The sequence below is a fragment of the Pteropus medius genome, unplaced genomic scaffold (assembly GCF_902729225.1).
Source record: "Pteropus medius unplaced genomic scaffold, Ma_sr-lr_union100, whole genome shotgun sequence".
Taxonomy (NCBI): domain Eukaryota; kingdom Metazoa; phylum Chordata; class Mammalia; order Chiroptera; family Pteropodidae; genus Pteropus; species Pteropus medius.
The window spans coordinates 17,537,670-17,564,130 of record NW_024351073.1 but is presented as its reverse complement, the minus strand read 5'-3'; the positions used below and the strand labels follow the sequence as shown (position 1 = coordinate 17,564,130).

The window sequence follows — 26,461 nt, the reverse complement described above, 5'->3', positions numbered from 1 at the left end:
GGGAACAGAATCACTATCCACGTGAAGTCCTTGGGGACTCAGTGTTTGTATATAACACAAGCATCTCTATGAACAATAACCCAAGCGAAAAACTATTCATAAACAGCAAAGGTCCTTACTGTGATTTTGACCCAGTTATCCAAACAGATCTTTCCTTTACTTTTTAGCAAAGTGAGCCTAGTGCCATGTTGGTTTAACAGGGGAAAGATCTTGAGAATAAAGTATGAGATGTATGAATGGGTTACCATAGCAACCACAGCACTCACAGCTTTCACTGCCCGACTTGCATCCTTAGGTTTAAACCTGAGCCTTGAATTGGGAAAGATATAAACTTACTTTTCATTTTGCAGGTAAAAAGAATGCTTACCTAGGTAAGTTAAAACTTTGTAACTTGAGAAAACACATACACACACACACACACACACACACACACAGAGTTGTGGCTTACTGTCTACTTGGTCCTCTTAAGGCGTAGGATATCAGCGTATTCTGTCAAGGTTAAGTGTTTAGCCTCAATTCTTAGAGTTTTATCAGTTAAGAACAAAACCCAGAGAGAGTCCTTAAAAAAAAAAATCTTAAGTATAAAAAAGAGCTTTTGTTTGTTTTGTTTTCAAGACTGGCTAGATTTTGATCCATCTCCAAACCCATATTACTTTCAGCCTGAAATCATGACTAGAAAACGTCAAGTCCTAGATTTTCGCTTTCCTAGAAGAAACTACAGGACACTGGAAAACAGAAGGAAAGTCCTACCGGCACTCACGTAGCTTTTCGTCCTCTGTATTCTAACGTTATGCCATAAGTAAGACACTTTATGCACATCGTGGAGGTCTGCAGGACCCAGAGTTTATTCTGGCCTGTGAAACAATGTGAAGACAGAACATTCATTCGCCATCCGAAGCAGGAACTCGGCCTTGACTGTCAGTAAGAAATTGCAGGTCAAACCGGAGAAAATGTCCAGTATCTGACCTTTCTGTGATCCAACATAATCGATATACAGGCTGGCCTTGTCCGTGATATTTAGTCACACCTGAATGTCATAGAAATCTTCAGGGAATAAGCAAGAGAATACATGAGGGGCTTTAAAAGAGGGGTCTTGCCACAGGAGTGATGGGTGGTGACACTTTGCTTTCTTCCTGACCACACACCTCCTATGAACAGGTTTGCTCATGAAGAGACTCCAACACGCTTTTATTCTCAACGAGTGGAGCATCTGGCCAGAGCATGGAAATTCCCCAGCACTTTTTAATAATAGTTTATTTTTTCCCCCTTCTGTATCTCAGATATGGTTCCAAGATTTTTAAGAAGGACATTGTATTATTCCAGCAAGGTCCATCATTTTCTATTTTGTCCTAAGACAGAACCACATTAAGAAAGTTGTTCCTGCTACAATTTTCTACAAGGAGGTCAATGTTAAACATGAAAAAGTCACAAACATGGATGATTCCTTTCTGGACTCAGAGCTCAACCAAATTCTGATGTTTCTAACTTGGTTTTTACCACATTACACTTGAAATCTAATATTCTACCTACAAGGCACATTCTAGAAGGTGACTCCAAGGGCATCTGTGACAATGGAAAATGAATGGAAAACAGAGAGGTTCCCACTGAGTGGAGCCTCAGAAGAAGAGCTCACAGATGCGACGAATCAGCGTGCTTTGGGTTTCATAGAACTTGACGGGCTAATACCTTAATCACGACTTTTTCCTTCCTCATCCTAGAGCACATGTGTAGAACTATCCTGAAGTTCTGACGGGGGGATGACGAATATCCATAAGGATATTCATCATCACTACTAGTTTTACATTTATTAGGTAGAATTGGGCAAACAAAATAATTAGAGGACAAAGAGCAAACATATAAAGTTTTGTTAAATAAACAAAAAACTTAGGCCTCTTCTATCTGGACAAACGAGGGATCTAAGAGAAAATAATTAAAGCATAAAATATTTGATCATGTTTTTCTTTTTTAGATTATTTTTTTCATTATGGTAAAATATGCATACTATAAAATTTACCACTTTAACCATTTTTAATTGTAAAGTTCAGGGGGACCAAGTACATTCACATTGTACGGCCATCACCACCATGCATCTTTGGAATTCTTCCCACCTGGCAAAACTCTGTCCCCATTAAACACTGACTCCTCATTCTACCCCCGCCGGCCCTCCAGTCCCTGGTACCCACCCGTCTACTTTCGTCTCTGCAAATTCTGACGACCGTAAGTACCTCATGAGTGGAATCAGACGGTATTTGTCCTTCTGTGACTGGCTCACTCACTTAGCCTAACGTCTTCCAGGTTCACCTGTGTTGTAGTGTGTGTCAGTGTGCAATTGAGTTTACCCAAAATTCTAGAATTCCAGAATTAGGTGTCAATTTTAAAGCTCCAAGGAGTGAGTTTTAAGAAAAATGGATTAGTACTTTACAAAGGGATAATAAACTTTGAGCAATTTCTACCCCAGAAGATAGTAAAAAGTCTAAATAGATAAATGTTTTCACTAAAATGTTTTCATTAAAATTGGAATTCCTAGGTAATAGATACATGGGAGGCTATTTATTGAGGAAATTTAAAATATCATTTCAGCCTGCTTTGTTTAAGGTGAGATGGTAAACAGCTAACTGGTGTCCCCTGTATAGTACTGATCTTGCCTGAAAAGGGGCTGTGCCTTCTTACTGGCCTTGCCTATCATTTCTCCTGCCAGATCTGGAGATTGTATTTCAGGCAGGTGTGAACCACATCAAAAGTTCAGCTCACCGGCGGATCTGAAGGCCAAGGACAGAGACCAGTTCTGACCAAGCAACACTCCCAGAGAGACTGGCTTGGAGGTTCCAGACCAGCTCAGCAACATCTTATGGAGTCCTGGGGCAGTGCTGGGTGTTCGGTCTTGGCTAGCATGGTTTGACTGATAAGGACACACAGTGGATCAGTCCCTTCTTGGGCCTCCCTTAGGAATCAGCTACGCGTCACTCTGCATAAGGCATGTGGGAATAGAACGAACTGGTCACCCAGGCCGGCAGAGCGTCAAAGCTTAGTCTGCAGCATCCTGAGAAACACTCAGCTCAGTTTCCTGGGCTGGACTTGAAACACATGGAGTCTGCAGGAGCAGGCAGGGGGTTTTCACCTGTCCTGGCCAAGTCTGAGCGACAAACACTGAAGAGTCCCCTCCATTCATCAAGTGCTCATGACTTATGACTGACCCATCATGCCGTCCCTTGATGGCGATTTACCTCCCTTTCTTCTCTTGGGAACGGCGCTTGGAGCAGAATGTTCTGGACATGCAAAGCAAGACACATAAAGAGGCCTAGACAGAACATCTGTTCTACCCGACGTCTCGCCTCTTGTGTAGGGGATTCTCTGTCCCCTTGAGATTCGGCTGTGGGACATCAAATGCCTTGTTGAGTTGCTTCAAAGTAAGCGGGGCCTCTAAGTTGTGGCCAGAGTGTGAGAGTCATCGGAACACATACAGACATGGCTTCCCAAGTGTGGTCACTGCCAACAGCTCGGCTGCACACAGCCCATCTCCTGAGCCATGAGGGTCCCTAACAAAGGAGCCACCTGTGTTCTTACAGTTCTGTAACACGCTAGACTCCAACAAACGACGGCCCCTCCCACACCATTATCGGGGGTGGCCAGAAAGGAAAAAGAGCCCATCTGACAGCAGCAGATGAGGCAAGCCAGGCAACGCTGATGCTACAGCAGATCGCCAGGCCCTGGTCGCAAGGCTGAACCTGATGCAGCCGCCCACGTGCAGGTGCAAGGCGGGTTCTTCTCCTCCCCCGCTAGTGACCCTCGGGTCCTTCCTGGCTCTCGATGCCTGCTCCGCGTCAGAGAGCCTACGGGTCACCACTAAAGGAAGGTCATGCCAGGGAAGTGGGAAGGGTCACCTGCAGGGCTAAAGAAGCCCAACGCTGCACGCACAGAGGGCACAGGTTTCACGAGCTCTGGCGAGGAAATTAACTGCGATCTGTTTTAGACACCTGAGTGTGACTTTTCCATAAACAGACACAATACTTTTCCTCGTGTGAATCCACGAAGCAGGGATAAAGGGGACAAAGAGAGTGTCCTGGCATCATGCACAAGATTCGGACCTGGAGTCAAGTTCACGTTCACAATCGAGCCCCTTGGCTGCAGAGCAGAAAAACTTCATTAGGTGGGCTGCAGGATCTGTCTCTCTCTGCCTCATGCCTTAGTTCCCCTGACTTTAACTATAACATAAAGCCTTTTTCCCCCCGAATAGCCCCAAGGTCAGCAGTCTTGGGATGACTCTGATGGCTTATGTTTCTCCTCTGTAGTCCAGTCCTTCTCTACACGATAAGCCAACAGGCTCATGTACTTCCTAAACACACAAGTACCTTTTACCCGCCGGGTTTCCCCGACCTTAACTTTCAGCCTAAGGTGCTTCCAGTTACATGTATTATTTCAGTGTTCCTACCAAACTTCTTGGCTCCCCGCTCAAAAGCGGTCAAACTTTAACTTAGAAGACATTCTTAACCCGAAATTATCAGCTGCAGCCTTGTCGCCTTCAGACTTGCCATTGCTTCGCTGAGCGGGCGCTGTGGCTATTTAGATTTTATTGGGGTGCTGCAGCCACCGCTCAGAGATCTGGAGACACAGCGAAGGTCGGAGTTAACTTCACATTTTCTGTATTTCCAATTGCACGTGGAAGGCAGGCCATCCGGCCCTCAGGTGGCTGTGTCAAGATGACCCCCTTCCGCGGTCTGGGCCATTCTGCTTCACGGTGGCACGAGGAGAGCTTGCGGATTCAGGATTTGCGTGTGGGCACACGCCTCGCGCTCCGAGGACTTTTCATGTTTGTTTTGAGTGGAGAGTCGTTTCTGTCTTCCGTGCCCCTCCCCCTTTTCTTTGCACATAACAAGCTCTTTGTCTGGGCCGAGAGCTCTGGAGCTCCGAAGACCGTTCTCCAGGGAGGGTTAGAGCCAACGGGTTGGTATCAATTTTCTGCTTAAAATTGTTTCCCTCGGGGGAGACATTGCTTACTGACCTATCATATTATCAACTTACTCCTGCTCTTCTATTCCTGTTTACCTAAGCATTCAAGGAGGGGAAAAGAACCCTCTTTCTTTACAACTGAACTTTCAGAGAAGAACTTTAATATCTGATCATTTAACGCCCCGATTAACGGTGTTGACAGAAACATGCTTTCCAATAACTCCTCCATTTTGTTATTTTGGCAAAGAACACAAGGATCATTTTACCTGTTTATCTAATTAGTGAATATGGTGAAAGTCTAGTCTTCCTTCCCCCTATCCTGCACCTGAAGCCACCATCCTGAGGTCTGAAGGCTTCACCGTTGGCAGAAGAAAACGTGGTGGTTTTTGTCTGTTGGTTTGTTAATGGTTCTGGTTTCAGAAACATTAGAAAGGGCAAGAAAGAAGGCAGTATAATTGTGTGTGTGTGTGTGTGTGTGTGGTTAAGGGTGTGTGTGTCCACGAAGAATCATCTCAGGAGTTTCTATTAAGACGTTAGTGCCTCCTGCCCTGATCATATAGTACCATAAAATTACAAGGTCTCCAAAACCCTTGCACAAAGATACAGGTCAGCAATGACTTGAGAGAAAGTTCCTCTGGGTCCAGCCCTAGGAGAAGCAACACAGGGGTGCTAAAGTCCCTCTAGGATTCCAATCCCCGGGGGGAGCCAGGCAGAGCCCAATGTGACTGTCCCCACACTGGGCTCTGTGGGGTGACTTTAATGTCTTACCACACTGGTCAGCGGCCTTAGTGCAAGGCAGCTTGGGCTACGTCTGCCTAGTGATGAGCTGAAGGTAATGGATTAATTAGCCCGGAACTGCACGCTGTGGCCACAGGAAATCTCCATGCAGGCTTTTCACCAACTGAGAGATAGATTCTCGTAAAACTCTTATTCTGACAGCCAAATCCTAACCTCGTGAGCATCTTTTGGTAAATCATGCTTAAAGCACCAAGTCAAATTGCTAGGGAGTGGTTACGGTTTTAAAGTTTGAAGACGGTTATCGAAGTGTCTAAGACTGCGAGTGGCCGTGACTCGGCGTTTCAGAAGTCCTCCCCCAGCTTTCCTCGATTTTCCACCGACGAGCACGCCTCGACACCCCTCACAGAGCCGGGGGGACGCGGCGGTGCTTACGGCTCCATTTACACGTCTTCGGTGGAACAGAGTTCGGACTATGACAAGAAGTGGACAGGTTTTACTTAATAGTCACTTTTTAGTGCTTTGTAGTCATTCGGCTTTTTTAGAGGATTTCTTCAAGTACTTCGCAGCTGGGCAACGACAGTTCAAGAGTAAATGACGAAGCCATAGCTAAGAGACTGACGATTGTTTTTTGGGCTGTTTCTATTAGAGACCTACCTTACGTCATCCAATGCAACTGGCACTTGACGCGCATCGTGAAATGTACCACTACATTTCTAAGGTGGAACGGACTGCCCAGAAGGAACCTCAACTTCGGTGCTTTTCGAACGGGAGTCTTGCAGGTCGTCTTGTAAGATAAAGGGCTTTTCATCAAAAACAAGGCATTGCTCTTGGGGAAGGAAGGGGGCTTGTAAACCACTAAAAATACAGTTGACAAGAGCAAAGTCTTTAGTTTTACTATTTTCATTCATATTGCGGGAAAAAGGAAAAAGGGGTCAAAGTAGGCAGCACCTCAAAATGAATGATTATGAAGCCAGTCAAGAAAACGGAGTTCATTAAAGGGGTGGGGAGAAAAGGCTATTGATAATCATTTGAAATAAAATCGCCTTTGCTGCAGAGGCTGCCCCCGCCGTGCTCTGAATGGCAGCCGTGCAGGAGGACACCCTGACTGGAGGAGAAGGGAAGGGCCTTAGGGGCCTGCAGGTTCAGGAAAGAGAAGCGGCAAGTTCACAGCGAGGCTAAGTGAACCAAAGGAGCCTAACCAGGCAGGATGCAGTGCAGCAAAGGCCGCATCTGTACACTGTGACCCGCCTCTGCACGGGGCGCACCTGTCATTTTCGCTGTCCTTCAATTCAAAACCATCCCATGACAACCACCGGGGGCCACGTCGGCTGAGCGACAAGCTACTGCTCAGGCTGCTGAAACATGTGGCAGCAGGAGGGGCTGTGTATTTTGTGCCTAGTCTTTCTGACAATCTTAGGATAAAGAGAGTTCTTCCTACTTAGTATGGGAGGATCCTGTGCTTTCCAATAACCCCATGAAAAACAGTCGAAAAGTCAGCAAGGATTTCGAACTGGCTTTTTTAAGCTTCACACTCCGTTCCATGGAGGAGAAACTTCAGGTGTCATTATTGCACCTTTCCGTGATAAAGCAGTAGTCATTGTTAGGAAGAAAATATTTTATTATGAAGGTAAGTTATAAACTGTTTTACTGACCCATTGAAAGAAAAAGGGTGATTTATCTCCCTCTTCTACTCTCCCCCTCATCCCATGTCCCTCCCTATAAAAACAAAACAAAACAAAAACAGAAAAAAAGCCAGCAAACCAAAGAACAACTCGAAGAGCAGATAAGAGAATAAAAATGCTTTCTGGCCTCAAAGCTGTCCACCCCTGTAAAAAAACTACAGCAGACGCATGAAAAGGTTATTCCTACATTTTGGGAATCCAGACGGTGAGCATCACTAAAAGATCGATTGTCCTGTGCTCTCATCCAGCTTGGCTTGCAGGCTTTATTTTCGAAGCCCTGCTATTGGTTTTACGGCAAATCCATGTTTTGCTTTTTAAGGGTTTTTATTTTTTCCCCCTTTCTTTTTTAAACCAAACTCCATTCCATTTTTAAAGAAATTTGGCTTGTTTCAAACAACCTGTAATATCTTCAGTCATGCTAAGGGAAACAACAGACAATCACCGAAATGTGGCCAAGGTTATGTAACCAATGACTTAATAACCTCAAAAGGGCAAATCCTGCAAATAAGCACATGTCACAGTGTTGGGTTCAGGAAGGCAGGGGTTTAGTTTACCAAGAGGTGTTGTGTTTTGAAAACATATCACTCTGATTTCTCTCTTTCCCTTTGGACTTTGCACCCCAACCCCCGTAGCTAAGGAACTGGCATACACTGGAGATCAGATGTTTTCTTCATAAACTTTGTAAGGCAGGTAAGTCCTGAATGCATTTTTACTTTCTCATTTGGATTTTGGGGAGGAAAAGTATTCTAGTTCTACTTTGTGTAACTCTGTGTCATAGTCTCTCCCTTTGTGTAATGGTAAATGAGGTGACAGATTCAGAGTCCCTACAGCAAAGGACTCTCCCTTCTTACAATATTAAATATATACACAGTCCATAAACTGTGATTGTAAATATTATTTGCATAGAAAATTATTACAGGTTACTAGGCTACATATGCAATAGATGGGAGAGGCAGGCTTAACAGCCACGGTGCTTACTAGCTATTAGTTACTATTACTTCGGTGTTATTCTCTGTTTGGATCCCACACTGTGACAGGTCATATACTATTGTCATTGCGATGACATACAACATGGCACATTAAAAGCTTTTTGGTTTGGCCACAGCTCACCCTGATGATCAAAAGTGCAAAGTGCAGAATGCTCTTTATTGTTGATAGCTAACAGAATAAGAACTCTTCTCGCTAAGGCTGCTCTTCGCATCCGGGCTGATCCAGTCTAATTCTAGCCATGGTTGTGGAGGATGATTCCCGTCCCTGGATAAAGATACCTGTCAATCAGACAGGACTGCCGTTACGTGAGAGACCGCCTTCAGAGATGCACCGTACGGGGAGCAGAAGGACGATGGGGTTCAGCTCGGAGGAGGGAGATGAGGGCAGCTGGGGACGCCCACGGGTAGATGGATGTGCACCCCAAAGAGAAGGACTCTCAGGGCCCCCCCTGGGCTTCTGCTCCCACTTTGCACTTCCCTCAAGTGGTATGACCTGCAGTGTGAAGACCTCGCCCTCACTCGGGACCACCTCAAGAGTACTCAAACCACTCTGATTTTTATCCCTCAGGTGAAATCAAGTCACACAAAAAGCATAGTTTTGCATGTTTTCTTTCTCCAGAAAATGATTTTTCCCCCAAACTCAAGAATAATTGTTTTACAAGGTAGCCAATCTCACTGGTACCTACATCACGGCCAGTTAACGAACTTGAATATCAAGTCCATGCCACTAGCAATTCAGAGTTCCAGACCCAGTGCTTGGGAGGAGCTGCTTTCCTCTCTGGGGGGCAAAGGGAGGCCATCCTGGTTGCATTTTAATGCGGCAGCATCTTTGGGCCACACGCCCTAAGTAAGCTAAGTGCATGTACAAGGTGGCGTGCTAAGGAAGAAATCTAATAAACTCTGCTGTCCCTCCGTTTAGAGGGACAGGTGTGCTTCGGCTGGTAGAAGACGGGGCATCTACGCGAACCTTGAGCAGGCTGCATTTGCGATGTCGCTTCTCACACACCAGCCCTGCCTCCTGGGGCTCGTGGTGAGATGGCGAGACAGATGTGTAAGGATGGAGAGGATGGACCGTGGGGATGGGAGTGCGCAGGGTGGCAGCAGCTCTTAGGGGAGGGGGGGAGGCAGAGAGCAGAATGAATGGGCCTCTCTCGGCCTCTTCTGGAGCCGGCTGCCATGCAAAGGCAAAAGACTCATCAGCGCAGAAACCCAGGCAAGTTAATCTGAAATTAATGAATGCTTGGAAAGAAACAGAAGTCTTAAAAAAATAAAGAAAGACACCTGATTTATGAAAAGGTGCTGAAAAGCCAAGGAAACCGCGCTGTCTGCCAGAGGGCACAGCCTGTTAAAGCCCAGGGCGCCCGCACCGGATATTTCTTTTTACCTGATGATTAGATCTTAAGAAAGTAATAATCGAGGGAGGGGGTGAAGGGGACCAAACACACAGTAAGAGAAGGAAACCAGCCTTCGGGTGGTGAGCATGCAATAGAGCACACAGATGTTGACTTATAATCTTATGTACCTGAAAATTACATAATATTACTAACCAGTGCTACCCCAATAAATTCCATTAAAAAAAAACAACCACCAAGAAAGTAATGCACTGCAGAAGGAACTTTGAGGTGCTCAGGTTAGTTCAGAGGAGGGCGGGGAGGGACTGGGTGAAACCGGGCCCAGGGATTTTGACATACAACACAGCCATAAATTATAAATGTTTAAGGAATTAGAGAGCGGTATACAGAAGGACAGAATTCCAGGAGGACTAGGATGGAACTCGGAAGTGACATTGAACTCTACCCAGCCTGTGCTGTGACCCCACCTCAGTGCTGAAAGGAGCACCCACCCTGTTCCTTATAACAGAGCAGGCCCTCGAATAGGAGAAGGAACGAGAAGAGAACGGACAGCTGTCCACGGGCTGTGGGCCTCTCACGCGAGCCTGGGTCAGTCTCTCAGCGGCTCTGACTCTCGCCAGCTCTCTGCGGTCCTGTCGGTTTTAACTCTAAGACCAGACTCCCTACCCCTTGGTGCTCTAAGAGCCGCCTGCAGAGATGCACCGTACAGGGAGCAGAAGGACGATGGGGTTCAGCTCGGAGGAGGGAGATGAGGGCAGCTGGGGACGCCCACGGGTGGCCACCTCACCCTCCTTCCACGTGGGGTTACCCCACGTGCGTGCCTGAGGATTGTGGGATCCACGGGCTGCTCCACTTCACGAGCATACATTCTACAAACTGGGACGTGCTCCACAAATGAGAAACATGCACTGGGCAAGGGGAAGGGCAACGTTCATCTTGTCGCATCCTAAATAAGACTGGTCCCTTCTGCACGACCGAAAAGAAGAAAGGACAGTGAAGTATGTGTCTTCCATACCCCTAGTCTAAGGCGTTTGTATTACACTGGTTGATTCTAAAAAAAAAAAAAGTAAGCATATGTGAGTGTTTGGACGCACCATGTAATATGAATATAATTAGATATTCCTTTTGCAACATGAATGTGGTTCAAGTACAAAAATGCTGATCTTCTAGTAGCTGTGGGTCTCTTACTATTATGCTGCTTTTTGTGCTATTTTTTAAGAAGATATCGATGAAATGAAGACACACACAGATAAGCCTGCATCAATAGATACAGGTAGGTGTTTTTAAATTTCACCCTCACTAGAAAACATAGCGATATAATACACTGAAAAGTAAAATTCGAATGCCACGTAAGGACAAATTAGGGAAAAGGAAACGCGGCGGGGAAGTGGCAGGGCCCCCGGAAATTAGGCATGAAAGACATGGCTGGGTAACAATAAATTACAGGGCAGGGAACATAAATGTTAAAGGCCAGGTGGCTGCTGATTATCACGGGCAGAACAAGTACTTCTCTGGCCACAGAGAGATCAGTTAGTTTCCATGCGAAACATTTAAAACTGCTTTCCATTCTGCCCTGGCAGCAGACAGCTCACCGCCGCCACACCTCCGACTGCAGCAAGTCACAGGCAACGGCCTCGCACACCAATGGCTGACTGCACATTATCTCCTCCCGCCCCACCCACTCGCCAGCCCCGCCAACCCTGCTGTCCTGGGTCCAAGATGCCAGCGAGAAGCAGGAAGCCTGCGGCGGCCTGCGGGGACAGCTGGCCTCACGCTCCTCTGCCCCCTGGCCTTCCACAGTCCACGCAGGAGAATTCAACCCCACTCCCACCCGTTAATTATGCCCCACGGGACCTGCTTCACATCCATCCTCATCTCTTCCAAGTCTTGTCAAGTTACCCCCTCGGGAGGATAAAGAAACTCCCGTTTATGAGTTTTCGAATTACCGTAATCACAGCGGATGAGTCACCTGCATCCAGAAGAGGCTTTCATTTTAAATTAACCCAATCTCTAACACCCCTAGCACCAACCGCCTCCCCTCCCAACCGCCATCAACTCCCTCTCGTTGCTATTAAACCAAGTATTCTTAAAGTTAACGAAGACAAATGGTATATTTTAATATTACTGCTTTCCCCAATTACTACTATTCCAACAACATGGTTTTCTACTACTCCTGGTTGCAGATATAGAATATTTTAATAATATTAGGGTTTATATAACTTTGGTGGAGTGACCTGGAAACCTAACCACAATTTATAACATTATTTCTATAGGAAAATGTATTCCAAATGAATTTTATGAATTACCACCAGACTGCATGCTGTAGACAGTGCTAAAAACCAAATAAATATAAAGCCATTAAAGAAACCTCTCTAAGGTTAGTTCACTCCATGTTTACACAGTAAACATTTGATGTACAGAGAGCAAACCAAGGCGGCTCATCAAACTCAAGTCCAGATGGCATCTCTCCACTGTCACCAGGCGCCTGGTCCAACGCTAATATTATCTTTAGCAGATCACGATGATACAGATGAATCTGCTTCCCTCGAAGTCCTAATAATGTATTCCAATACTCATAAATACTATTGAATTTTCCATATCACTATTTCATTAAGGCAAAAGGCTGAGAACTGACTATATTATACTAAAGCGTATTACATTTTGAAAGGAAAAATGAATATTCATAGCATTCGCATTGATGCAAAAATCCTCCTTTTACAGAGAATGTAATGATGTAGCCCAAAGGAAGGAGGGAGAGACAGAGAGGGAGACAGAGCGGGCGATCCAGCTCCTAAGTATTTATTGCAGCCCCCACCCTTACCTATAATTTGTATTCTCTCTCAGGCATGCAATTTAAAACATGTCACAGAATCTATTAATGAATGAACATGGCTGAGATGGAACCCATGCTCTTCGTTCCAGACTAGCTCCTTCCCGGTTTGGCGGTGTCACCATCCGCCCCATCCTCTCCCGCCCTGTCCCATCGGTGGCCAAGTTCACTTGATTCTAGATAGTTCTTGCACCCTCCCGCCCCACTCCCAAGCTTAATCTAGAATCGAAGCCGCCCCTGTCTCTCTGGTGGTTACCCCCGGAGCCTCTTATGGGTTTCCCTGCTTCTGGTCTCACTTCCCTCTAATTCACCAGCCACACTGAAACCAAAATTACCTTTAAATTGTGCAAATTCGAGCACACTACGCCCCTTCCGAGAACCCATCAAAGTCCCTCCCCCGCCCACCGACTCGGGATCCAGCCAAAGCCCTTACGCTGACTTACCGGGCCCTTCCTGGTCTGGGTTCTGCTCACCCTGCCACCCTACCCTCCTGTCCTCCTGTTTCCTCCTAGTCTCATCCCCGAATCGTCACACTAAGCACCTGCCATTCCTTACACTATTCTCGTTAGGTCTCGGGTCTCGGCTTGAACAGAAAGCTTCTCCGACCCTTAGGGAGGGGTTAAAGGTCCACAAGTTACATCTTTAACCCTCTGTTGAGATAAAAGCCTCTTAACAGCCTGCTTTTCCTCTATCTCAGATGCGATCGCATGCTTTAGTAAGTGCCTGCGGCTGCTCAGCTTTCTAGATAAATCTCTGTGAAGGAGAGGACTGCATGGGTCCTTTTCCTCTTCTGTCTTAGGTGACTGGCACTGTACCTGGGGCGAAGCAGGTGTGCAAGAAATATCTAGTGTACACACTCATTCATGAAGACATCCTGCTCTGTTTCCCATTCCCCATTATTTAATAGTGAAAACTCCAAATCATGTCAGCACCTAGGAAGTGAGTTATAACTTTCGGCTCATTAAGCGGCCACTACACTTTTGTTTCAAACATCCTGTCGTGTTAACTTCCATGATTGTAAACAAAATTGAGAAAAGCTTGCTCCCATTTACGTGTCTAGATTAGAGAAGGGATCAATGGCATACGTAGCCACGCTCTCTAAACCTGTGTCAAACAGCAGCCTGTAATGAAAAGAAAATTAAATTTAACCCACCATTTCGAAGAGCGCACTAGCTAAATCCTGGTAACTCAATTAAGAAAATGGTAACTCAATTAAAAACAACACTACTGAACAAATCCCGCCTTAAAAGTCTTTTCTACAAAGTACAAAAACAACATTAATGAAACAAAAACAAACAAGTGAACAAAAAATACTGCTGGCACACATGCTGTAAAATCTGTGTTTCCAGCATCTATCCTCCAGTATGCTTTGGCCTGCCCTTAATCCAGCTGGTTCTAGCTTAAGGAATCACCTTAATGTAAGTCACTGAATCAATACAAAGCAAGAAAAGTCAGCTAGTCAAGAACGTGTGAAAATAAACAGGTACAGCAGCAGCTGAACGTCTTACACAATGCTTCCTTACGTATGTGCAGCGCTTCATACTTTTCAAAGCAGTCTCTGTTTGGTCTACACTTCCAAAAGAAGGTATAGAAGCCCTTTACCCTCATCTGACAGTTGGGAAAGCTGAAGCCCACAGAGGTCAAGTTCTCTGCTCAAAGCCATAAGAGCCACTGGGTGCAGGGATGGAGGTCAAACCCAGGGGTCCTGACTGTCAGAAGTGGGTGTTCTTTCTTTCAGCCATGCTGTGGTCGGCTGGCACCACTACCAGAAACGACAGAGAAGCCACAGGAATCCAGAGCACCTCCGAACGAGCAGGAAACACTTTTCTCTGCTCCTGCCCCTTTCCTCCAAAGCAGGTTCTCAACGGCAAGGAAGCCATGGTCAGGACAGTAGAAAAGAGAGAGAAAGATCTTCTCTTCCATTTCCCCAAAATGTTACTAGCTCTGCATGTCCCTAGAACACAGTCAACGCCAAACATTCTCCTATGAGACTCTAAGCCTGAGCCATCAGTCAGAGGAGACTGGCTGCTCCAGACGGGCTCAAGGTCCTGGCACGGCTATTCAGTCTATTCATCTTTAAAGTGGGGAAGGTGACGCCCACCCCTAACCGTCAAGTCCTTTGCTCAAGTTCTTTGCCGAAGCCCACAGAAGTCAAACCACGTGCCTAGAGCAGGGCCTGGCATCTAGGGAAGTCAGTGAATTTTTCCTCCTCTCCCATGTATTCACCAGGAAGTTTGGAAAGCAAACTACTTACACATCACTGAACACACACATACAACACAAAATAGCACTTTTCTCTGCGTTGAAACCTGTGTCTTCCCAGATACACGCGAGTAAAACCATTGCAACCCTTTTCCGCCCTGACCTCATATGTCTAACCCCACTCGGAGTCCGTGTTTGCTCCAAAACGTGCTTACCGAAAAGAACAGAATCCCCAAACAATTGAAAAGTATTACATTATGAGAAACTGAACTGATCTCTCGGCAAAAAAAAAAAAAATTGCTTTTAATAAAAAATCGTTTCAAAGACTTCAGCACCACGTGGCTCTGAGAGAACTAGAACGTAGATTACTGTGGCAGACGTCACTGGACAGCTAAGGAGTATGGAGGGAGGCGATGCCCACTGGGAGCCTGGGACAGGGGCACATCCAAAGGCGGAGCCCACAGGGCAAACTGGGACGAAGGTCTACGGAAGTGTGCGGCTCTACGAAGTGTTTCCATGTTGATCCAAAGAAGTACTCAGATGTGCACAGCAGATTTCTGTACAAAAATGTTTCAGAGCGTTATCTGTAACAGAATGAAACCGAAACCACTGAACATCTAACCACAGAGGATCAGTGAACTAAATGATGGTATATCCACGTGAGAGAATGCTAGGGAAGCCATTTGTCATCACGGTTTAGATGAATGCTTAAAATCAAGGGAAACCGCCCATGATATCAAATGCAAAGAGGTTACAGTTTTGTTTTAAAATATATGTACAGAGAAGAGATGAGAAGAACATGCACTAAAATAAGATACAGAGTTATCTTTAAGTGTTGGGCCTGCATACAATTCTTATTTTCTTATAGATACTTTTATTTATTTTCCTTCTTTTTACAGTGAAAACAAATTATATCTATAACTAGAATAAATGTTTTTTGTTTTTTTTTAAGAGAGATCCTTTTCAAAAGTCACAGGCTTTCCCAGTAGCTTAGGAGTTAATTTTTTTAAATTTTGATAAAATATACATGACATAAAATAATCATTTTAACCACTTTTAAGGGTAGAGTTTAGTACATTCACATCATTGTGCAATCATCACCATCATCCTTCTCCAGAACTTTGTCGTCTCAAACTGAAACTCTACCTATTACACAGTAACTCCCCTTTCTGCCTCTCCTAAACCCTGGTAACTAATGTTCTACTTTCTGTCTCTATGAATTCGACTACTCTAGGTGCCTCATATAAGTGGAAGCATACAATAGCTGTCCTTTGTGTTTGGCTTATTTCACTTAGCGTAATGTCTTTGAGGTTCGTCTATGTTGGACCATGCATCATAATTTCATTCTGAATAGTCTATTGTATGTATCTACCACATTTTGCTTTATGATGTTAGCTTTCTAAGCGGACTTTAATTTTTAAGCACGTCTGGATTTCCATGATGATCAGCAGTTCATGTAATCGAAGGATATATATCAACTGAAGAATTAAAAACACCAAACAGTACAAGTTTAGGGAAAAAGTTATTTTACACAGAAAATCAAACTTCCTACCTGCCTTAATTCCACTACAATTGACAATATTGAGCCCTATTCTGCAACAGGAAAGAATAACAGTGCCATCCATACACTGTAATGACAATGAGTGGCCCCAAACTCATTGTTATGCCATGTGTCATTTTGTCTGAGCAACTAAAAAGGTTCGCCACAGCACTCGGGGTGGTGGCTGCCCAGGGTGAGGGGCCCCAGGGAGCCTCCCAGGCTGATGGAACCGTTCCAGATCAGGTAGGCATTTGTCATTTGTCAAAACACATGGACCTATACACATAAGATCTGTCCACTTCACTGTATGTAAATGATATTTTGATTTCTCAAGAGAGAGACTGGCTCGCCAGGCTCCTACTATTCCCGAAAGGAGGCACGTGGACACCTAACAGGAATTAGAACAAACAGGAATTTTAGAACGAACAGGAGGTTCTGCAGTCCGGCTGCTCATGCTCGTTGACACCGTCCACTTTGGGGCCGTGTGGTGGGTCTCTCCTTCCAGAACCAAGTCCAAGTTCTTTATCCTGGCTGCAAAAACTCAGGTGTGTCTGGGGAAGTCTGGCAATCAATCACACGGTGGACGACCTGCAGGCGAGGCTGGGAATCTGCCACGTTCGGCAAACAGCCCCATGGGAGTGAGGCCCAGGTGGTGAAACACCCAGAGGTGCGCGGCCCTGTGTGGGAGTGGAAAGCGGGTACGCCCTGACTGCACGTCGGCGCCAGGTGAGACAACGCCGCTCCTGAAAGGGCGGGGAACAAACCACAGTGTCCCCAAGGGAAACAAGGTCTCAGAGAGCATGAGGGGACCGGCTCTGATAGCAGAGTCTGGGGCCAAGGAGGGACCCTCGGCCTCCCTTGCTTCGGATCGGGCTGGCTGCAAGGTGCCCTTCCGGTTGCTTTGGCATTGGACTTGGCCAGAATCCTGAAGAGGTGAAAAGTTACCTCTTTCTTATTTACGTGGTTACCTGGTACTTTCCTCTGTGAAGTCTTTCTAAAATGTCGCGCTTAGGCCACACATTGCGGGAGGCCTTGGTGTCCTAGTCATGGTGAATTTCCTGCCAAACGATTCAGAGCACCCGCACTGTCAGACGATTTTTTTTCTTGCAGTCTGCTATTTTAGATTCTCCAAACTACTATGTCCCTCTATTAAAATGCAGGACCCAGTGGCCAATAGATCTCTAGGTTGTTTCCTCAGCAACGCTGAATAGCATACAAACTTCTTATCAGTCTAAACAGCAGCTTTGAAAACATAAAACGGCCACACCTAAGCCCAGTGGCAAATTAGAAAAATGACAGTCAGGGACTCAAATACTTCCCTAGACTTAATGTTATATTTATTAAAAAAACAAAAAACAAAAAACTGAGCAGGGATCCTGACAAGCTTATCGATGTGGACTCATCACCATTCAGTGAGGACAGTAACCCCGAGTGACCAGCTCTCATGACGTCCATACTGACACGGGAGTCCAGAAGCCACAAGCTCCCGACATCCACTAGTCCTCTCTGGGTCTCCCATGAAGGAAGCTGCCTAAACTTCTACGTCCCAGAAAGATTACAGCCACAAAACCAACTTCCGCCCCCTCTCCCTGGCTCCCCAGAAAAAGTCTCCCTAACCTGCCAATAGACACTCTACTTTTCAGCCATTTAAGTCCAACTAACTGCCCGGAGAGGCCTCACCTTTCTAGTCACCTTTGAAGGCTCTTCTCCAGAGATTCCCACTTTGGCTTTTCATTTCTTCCAGCCTTGAGTCAGAGTCCCCACCTCCAGCCTCACCTCCTTCCAGGTCAGGTGATGGATAATCAGGAAATTCCAGAAACTGACAGGACCCAGGAAGAGTGCTGGTGAACGTGAGCTCGGAGGTGTATGGGGCTGCTTCTGGCCTCCTGATGCTCGAGGATGAGGTGTGCACACAGACCCTCTACTGCCCCTGAAGTTGGGGACAGAGATGTAGACTCGGAGGACTGCCAATTCATACCTACATACCCATCCTTACAGAAAGGCAACCCTCTACCAGTGCCAAAGGTGTCTGACTCATCAAAAGCCTTGCTAATCCGGTCACATCAAAATGCCATTTAAAAAATCTAAAAACCAGCTAGGACCTGTGAGCTAACAAACCAAAATGTACTCCCTCAACTAGAGACGAAGTTGGTTCCTCTGTCCCTAGGGACCCCACCACATTTCCTGGACCAGAAGTATAGGCTGTTTTGGGGGGAATAAATACCCTCTTTGTCCTGACAAATAACCAAGTTATTCTCTTTCCAGGGTAGACTTTGAAAACACTTATGGTCTGAAGATGCAACCGCCTAGGAGAACCAGAAAGTTGTGACTCATGAGTCTTCCCGTTGATGGCGACAACCATCGCCTTTGCCATTTTAAGCTCATTTGTTCTCAGCACCGTAAATGGTAGTTGGTTGTTGGAAGAGCAGCTGAATGATTTCAAAACCATGGAAATAGCAAAAGCAAAACAAACAAAAACAAAACCTGGGTTTGTATGGCTTAATATGAAGTCTGCTAATTTACCTATCTTGTGACCGTCCTCATCTCCTGAGATGGGTACTACCCGCTCTGATGACAAGACCACTTAGAGAGAAGGGAGCAGGGTGCCTCGACCTCTGGGTGAAAGCTACGTCTAAGCAGCTTGCTGTTCCACTGCCATGACCAGGCGCCTCCTGCGATTACCAAGCACCTCGCCACAGGTCATCACGAACTGCACTGTGTAATTAGACATTTTGCTCCGTGCTGCTCTGATTGCAAAAGTGTTCGTTGCATGTATGTTTTCTTAGGCAAAGCAACCTGAAGGAAGGGCTGTATCAAATTCGGCAACGCTTCCCTGGTTCTATGGCCACATCACAGACATCGCTCCTAGAATGTCTCTAGAACAGAAACAAAATCAGCGCAGGGCAGGAAGCCAAGTGTCATAAAGTATATACGTGCTTTTTTTCTCAAAGGAGGCCTCCAAAATTATTTACTCTTACTGTTTGTAGAATTCTAATGAATTTTAGTTTCCCAGGGCCCAGAGCAGATCCAAAGCAGAGAATTAAAAAGCAAGTAGCCAACATGTATTCGCTATTTTTATTATTAATTATTTTTATTTTGTTGGTTGGTGCCAAACTCTTTGTTAAGCATTTTGAACATCACCTGTCAGTGGATACTCGTGATTGCCCGGCACAATGACGGACATTCACAGGCCCCGCCTCCCCAAACTGTTACGTTACATTTTGTATGTTATGTTTATTCAATAAGGCAAAGAAATGTGCAATATAGATTTCCAGTGACAAAGAAAAGGAAAACTAATAATTTGCATTTTAAAGGAGAAGCTTCAGTTACCAAGAAAATGCACTCACGTAGGTAGCTCATTAGCCAGATAATACTGCATAAAACAGGGTTTCCTGTATTTCTAATTCATCTCCACAGCAACTAACAGAGTCAACAGATGTTAAAAAAAACACTGACTTTTAAAATGTAGACATCACTCGAGTCACTTTGGTATGTTATAACAACAGTTTAATGAGGTTTATTTATTTCAACAAAGGCCATTAAAAGAATAATTTTTCTATCCGTGATTTCTTGTCCTCCCATCCCAATATAAACTGACCCACTGCCTCAAATCAGACAAGAGAGAGTGAAAAGACATGGAAACCAAATTACTTACCATTAATATAAAACCGAGCTTGTCACATCTAAGCGTGACAGTAACACAGACGACATTACACAGTACCCTTCGAAAACTGCTTTTAAAGAATTTGATGTTGCTAGACAGAGACTTGGATATTGTCTTGCGGTATCAAGTATCTGATTATCTTTTGGAGGATATGCTAGGAAGGAAGTTTTCTGACAAAGTAGCAGTTAGGCTGGTCATCAAACCACCTCGACAAATAAATGAGAAAGAAACTAACCACAGGATTACACCTTTGTGGCTCCTGGAACAATCTGCCGTCTTAAGTACTTTGACAGGGAAGTCCTTTAAATGTAGATGAACATCTGAAGAGAACAGGGAAACATGGTGGAGAAGTGAGGATCGACTGGATGAAGGAGGTCACTGTGTCCTTCACTAAATATGGACTGCCAGAAAAGAGTGACCTCATTTTCTATGTATGAATGAGAAACTGAAATAGGCACTAAGTTATGCCAGGCATAAAGCCCAAGGCAGTCAGAGAAAACACGTTATCTACTTATTGCACAAAGATGCTCATTGAAACTTTATATTGCAAAAACCAAACAGAAACCTCAGCATTTAAACAATAGGGGAATCTCAGCAAAGGGAATGACAGCATGCATGCTCACATAATCAAATATTATGCTACTTAAAATCATACATAAACGCTTTAAAGTGATATGCGAAAATGCTTTTCTGTTCTGTGAAACACACACACACGCACATATGCATATACACACCCAGAAAGAGAGCCTCGATTATGTTGGGAAATAAAAAAAAGATAGGCAGGAAATACCCAAAATGTTCAAGTTTTTCCTTCAGAGTAGAATTATAGGTATTTTTATTTTTCCTCCATTCTTAAAACTTTAAACAGCATACATTACTTTTATAATTAGAAAAAACAATCATTATTTTGAAATGTATTCTATTCACATAGATGAACGGGGAAGAAATCTCCCTTTTACGGTTACTTAGACATTGAGCTTGGGATTCCCATTTCTGTCTTTGAGTACTTCAAAAAGTAAACATATTAAAGGACACTTTCCTCATTCCTAAAGGCAAGCTGTGCCTGGGAAGATCTCCTCCATGGCTTAGTGACCTTGGATAGAGTCCGTTTCCAGCAGTGGCCAGTGTCATATATCACACACACCCTTTTAAATTCCTACACCTCCTAGCTTAATGGAGACACTTTTTGGTGGTGGTGGTGGGGCGGGGAGTTGTTTCTCCCTGCTTAGCAGACAGGAAAATTTATTAAGCTATTTTTCCTGGGCTTCTCTCTCTCTCTTTTTTTCCTTTTTGTGATATGAATAACGAGACCCTCTTCTACTATGGAAGCTTAACAGCAGGTACCCTAAGTTAGCAAAGGGGAAGCATTTTAACATTCCTATTATACAAATTATTCCTGTAATTGGAACAATCCATATGTAAAACTTTTCATTCACAGATAAACATCTGGGCTCACTGAATTATCAGAGTGGACCCAACCAAATTCAGGGAGCCACACAGGGCAATCTGAAATACCTAAAGATAACAATTTAGTGTAAAGAGTGGAGTGTGGAGTGCCTGACACTGGGGCAGAAAATATTTCTTCTTGAGAACAATTTCAACTTTCTTTTATCTTTCAAAGTCTTTATGGCAAAGTTGTCCTTAACATTTTAAATGTTGCTTTAAAAAAAGTTCACTGCTTTATTCTCCATAATTTGGTAGACTTGGCTTCTAAGGAACTTGGCTTTTAAGGAACTTGGTTTTTCAGGGACTTTTTTTACTAAGTTTAGTTTTAAGCAGAACTATCAGTTCTTTGAACGTGATGAGGTCAAATGGATAGCTGCAGATTCTTTTGAAGAAAGACATTGTTCGAACTGTCTCTTTGCACCCTCCTTTCCTCCAATCTCTATTGCTCTAATGAGAAAGACTAAGTGATTTCTAAATAACTTTATTGTGAACTACCAATAATTTATCTTTTCTCCTCCCCTTGACCAAAGGCTATGCTAACCGTGTCAAAATAAGATATAGTGTTGAGTTAATTCATTACCTGGATAATTTGGCTCTTCTTATGTGAACTCAGTCACAATTTCTCTTTCCTACGAGCTCTCATTATGATTGTCCTACAACTATCGAGTCTTTGAAATTCAAAATATGACAGCTAAGATTGAACTTAAACCTAGGCTGGGAATTAGAAAAGCTAGAACTTATTCCTAAATTTCTAAGGACTCCTGGGCAGATCTTAGTGCTTGAACTTGACTGGAAGAGGCTGAGAGTAGAATGGCTAAGGGCCAGGCAGATCTGGGCATGGACCCTGGTTCTGCCCAGTACAGCCTAGGGATCCTGGACAAGTAACTTAAGTGCCTAGGCTTCTCATTCTTTCCTCACATACAACCAGTGCTCAGGTGTTACAAACACATGTGAGGTGCTCAAAGAATGCAAGCAATGAATACTGTCAATTATCGGTTTGTAAAAATAGAGATAAAATGATAATTCTAGATATGCTGCAATTATTGTAAAGTATCCTACACATCTGCAGAGTTCTACAAACATTATTTTAGCTTTTGCAATAATGGGCGTATTCTTTTCTGTGACACCTATGTTTAATATTAAAAAGCAGGTCATTCTATTCCATATGGCTTTTTTTTTTTTCCAGTGTATTCGACCTTTCCTTCTCACCTCCCAAATGACTACCACCACCAAAACTAAAAAATGTGATAATAGATTTTGCTAGTCTTGTTAGAATAAATACTCCATAGTATTTGGGTTTCCTCCTGTGGAATTACAGGGAAATCTGTATATAAGATAATGTTCATGGAGGATATTAGGAAGCTCTAGGCGGATTGTTACGGGCTTCTTTATGGCCTTCTCCCCTACATGCATTAATAGCTCTGAGATAATTCATGTGTAATTCCTATACGGTCACATATGTGGCACTTATTCAAATTTCAGTGGAATCTTGTATGTAGTCGGATTTCCACTTTAAAAGTTCTGCCCACATTTTCTACAGAAACCACAAACTGAGATGTTTATAATCATTAAAAAGAAAGCCTTCATCTAAGAGACATTTAATATTTTACTATCCTTTCGTTCTTGATAAGTCAGAGCCCTAGAGCTAATGAGATGTTTTATTTTTTAACTTTGCATTTCTTGATCATCTCAAAGGCATGAGAACCAGGGCCTGTTTTGGCCTTTGTACTCCCACGTCACCTCCCTACCGTAAGATTAGTAAATTAATGAAATATGAATAATTGTTTGCTCAAGGCAAGGTGTCATACACCTGCCTTGTCTGAAATAAGAATGGTGATCTGTATGTGTCCATCCGTCTAGAATTTGATAAAAATTCATGTCAAGAGCTGCATAGTTTCAAAAGCCTAATGTAGTAGACCTACTTTTGCAAATAGGTCCATTTCTCTTCCTCTCTATTATATTTCAAAGCATTTGGAATAAAATGCTCTTTATTCACTACCCACAAATTACCGGGTCACACCTTAGTTCTACTGTGAACTATTTCCTCCAGTGTAATACTAAGAAAAAGTAAGTTCCATTCTTCTCGCTTGTACAGTTCATAAAAACAATTATCATCACATACTAGAAGGCGAAGTAAGGTTTCGGAACCCTATCAATTTCTTGTTCCCCTCTCTCTACCCCTAACTGTGATAAAATAGCTTCTCCACCTCAAGGCATCATTTAACCGCATAAACACGCTGGCATTTAAGTGGCAAAGACCTCAGACAACACTTGTTGATAAAACTTGCTTCTGTGCAAAAAGATAACTCTTCTAGTACTTCGCTTATGTCGACTATGATAATGAGGTTAGCAATGTTTTAAAGATGCGTTTGAATTATTAGGCCCATTAGGATAAGCCATCTTGTATAGTTGTCTTTATGTCTAACCACCTTTTTGTAACCTCCACACTAAAAGCAAATTCTTAGTTATATCGGTCGGCCTTGTATTAAATCAAGACAAATGTGAGACAATAGGATGGTATGCTTCGGGTCATTTAATTATGACAAAGAATACCTTTATGTCCTCCAGTTATCCCTATATAATTCATTCTCTCTCTCTCTCTCTCTCCTCTCTCTCTCTCTCTCTCTCTCACACACACACACACACACACACACCCATAGAAGTGAAGTGATCAGGAGAGCAGCCTGGGCTGCCAACCTTTGGGGCAGCTCCAAAAGAAAGCCTTAAAATAGTAAAAGATTAGGTGAACATACAAAACTTGACTCACTCACTAAAATGTGCAGTGCAGTGAATTCAGGTCTAAAAACCTTTTCACAGATTGTAGGAAATGGCCAAAGTCACCAGTTAATTATGCAAAAAGGAAAGATGGGCAGAAGGTGGTGGAGCAGCAGAGAAGCCCTTGGAGACCCTGACAAGGTACTCCGCAGGGCGCAGGGGCAGCAGAAACCATATAATAGTTCATCAAAGGAAATTAGTTGGCTTCTCATCAAAAGCCTCTAGAGACTGTGCTACATGTGGACACTCATTTGCAATAAAATTCCAAGTGAAAAGCAGCTTACGATGTGGGCTAAGGATCAGGGAGCTTACAGAGCTGCAATCAATCAGAAGTTCTGAGAAAGGAGAGACAAATCCAAGCAGATATTCACAAATGGAGGAGTCAGACAGCCACTTTCTGAAAAACCGTTTTTAAAAAACTAATAGTGCATAAAAATGGGTGTATTTTTTTTGGTAATAAAACACTCATTGAGTCTCTTCATAAGGAAAAAGAAGAAAAATCATCAGGAATGTTGCTCATTACACGCCTGGCCGGTTCCAACACCTGCGCGGCGAGGTGGCACGCTACATCCCACCCCCTCCTCTTCCTGGCCTTAAAATGCGACTGCATCGCGCCTGGGCCCCTGCAAAAACGGTCCCCACAGACTAAGTGCAGGGCACCAATGCCTCGCTGCGGGAGAGTCTGCAGCGCCAGATTTGCAACGACGCCACATGGAGACAAATGGGGGAAAACATGAAAAAGAAACAAGGACGAGAAGACAACAAAAATGTGCTCCCCCCCACCTTTTTTAGTGGGCCAAGAGGAAAAAATAAAATTCCCAAAATCCCCAACCAGTGATGGTCAATGGTTGCTTATCAGGACACAATGGGAACACCCTGACTCTATACCTGGGCTTAAAAAAAAAAAAAAATTAAAAGTACTTGGGCAATCAACTTGGACACATTCTAATACAAAATTTCCCCATCATCACCAACACCACCAACCCCGATAAATAAAAACCCAGCACTTGAACTTAGAAACTACATTTTACTGACAGACCTGAGGTTTACATAATCACAAATTACATAATACTCTTGCTGTGCACTAAAAGCCCTTCTATACGTGAAGCTCCAAGTCCTCCCGGCCTTTTAACATTTTCCAGAGAGAGCTGGAAAACTCTGCTGAATAATTGCGGGGAGGAGGGCATGGAGTGCTGGAAAAGTCATCCTTGACAAGCCGCAAACCCAACCAAATGTTCCAGGATAAAAAGGAACTCGGAGCAGGTGACTCCCTTCTGCCCCCATCTGCCGGCGCTGGGGCGCCCAGGGCCGAGGCAGAGCGAGCGGGGCGCGGGGCGGCGCTGCTCGTGCCGGGCGGGGGGGCGCGGCCGGGGCTTACCTGCTCCCCGAAGTCGATGGCTATGTTGGTGATGCCCAGGGGCACCAGGAACCGGATCAGGGGCCAGTAGTGCGTGAGCGCCGGGAATTTCACCATAGTCCCCGCCGTGGGCTGACCCCACACACATCTGCCGCCGCGAGGGGACTCTGCCGGGAGGCGCCGGGCCAGCGGGCCGAGCGGGGGCGCGGGCGGACGGAGGCCGGCTCCGGCGGGGCCTCGGGGCGCGGCGGCGGCGGCGGCGGCGGCGCCCTCTCCAAGCGCGGCGGCTCTAGGAGGAGATCCGCAAGCTCAAGTCCATCCCCGCTGCCCTCCCACACAACAAAGATCTGCCGGGAAAAAAAGGAGGGACGGCGGCGGCGGCGGCGGCGGCAGCGGCGGCGGCGGGAGCGGCAGGCTGTGCTGACAGCGGCTCCATTATAAGCGCTCTGGGGCCCGGAAATAAATAAATAACCGCGCGCACGAGGCGCCGCCGCCGCCGCCGCCGCCGCCGCGCGGAGGAAATCGGGGCGGGCGCGGAGGCGCGGACACGGCGGGCGGGCGGCCGGGGGCGGGCGGCTCCCTCGGTGTCTCTGCGCTCGGCGCGGCCGCGGGGGGCGCTGCGCTCACGCCCGCCCGGGGCCCGCGGCGTCCCCGGCCGCCTCCGCCCCCGCCCCCGCCCCCAGCCGGCCCGGGGGCGCGCGGGGCGGGACTCGCCGCGGTGCCCGGCCAGCCCCGGGGCGGAGGCGCGCGCGGCCCGGAGCCCGAGGGCGCGGCGCGGGGAGCCCGAGCGGCGGGTGCGGGGGGCGGTCGCGCTTTGCGGTCCGGCCTGGGATGGCGTCCCCGCGCTGTCCCGGGAGGGGCCGGGCCGGGCGACGTGAGCGCGGGCGCGCGAGGGGCGATCGGGGCGCGCAGGGGCCCCGGAGGGAGCGGCTTCGGGGA

At 45.5% G+C, this 26,461-nt stretch overlaps 1 protein-coding gene across 2 annotated transcripts in view; it reads right to left on the bottom strand.

Moving 5' to 3' along the window:
- ANKH (ANKH inorganic pyrophosphate transport regulator) overlaps positions 1-25,986 on the bottom strand; it is a 118,570-nt gene extending 92,584 nt beyond the window's left edge. Inside the window, exon 1 of one of the 2 annotated variants that reach the window (XM_039842760.1) lies at positions 25,544-25,986. In XM_039842760.1, coding sequence (XP_039698694.1) covers positions 25,544-25,670 — 127 coding nt within the window. In that variant the 5' untranslated portion in view covers positions 25,671-25,986. The remainder of the gene's footprint in view (positions 1-25,543) is intronic. The other variant, XM_039842759.1, reaches the window with a different exon arrangement.
- Between the last annotated feature and the right edge of the window lie 475 nt (positions 25,987-26,461).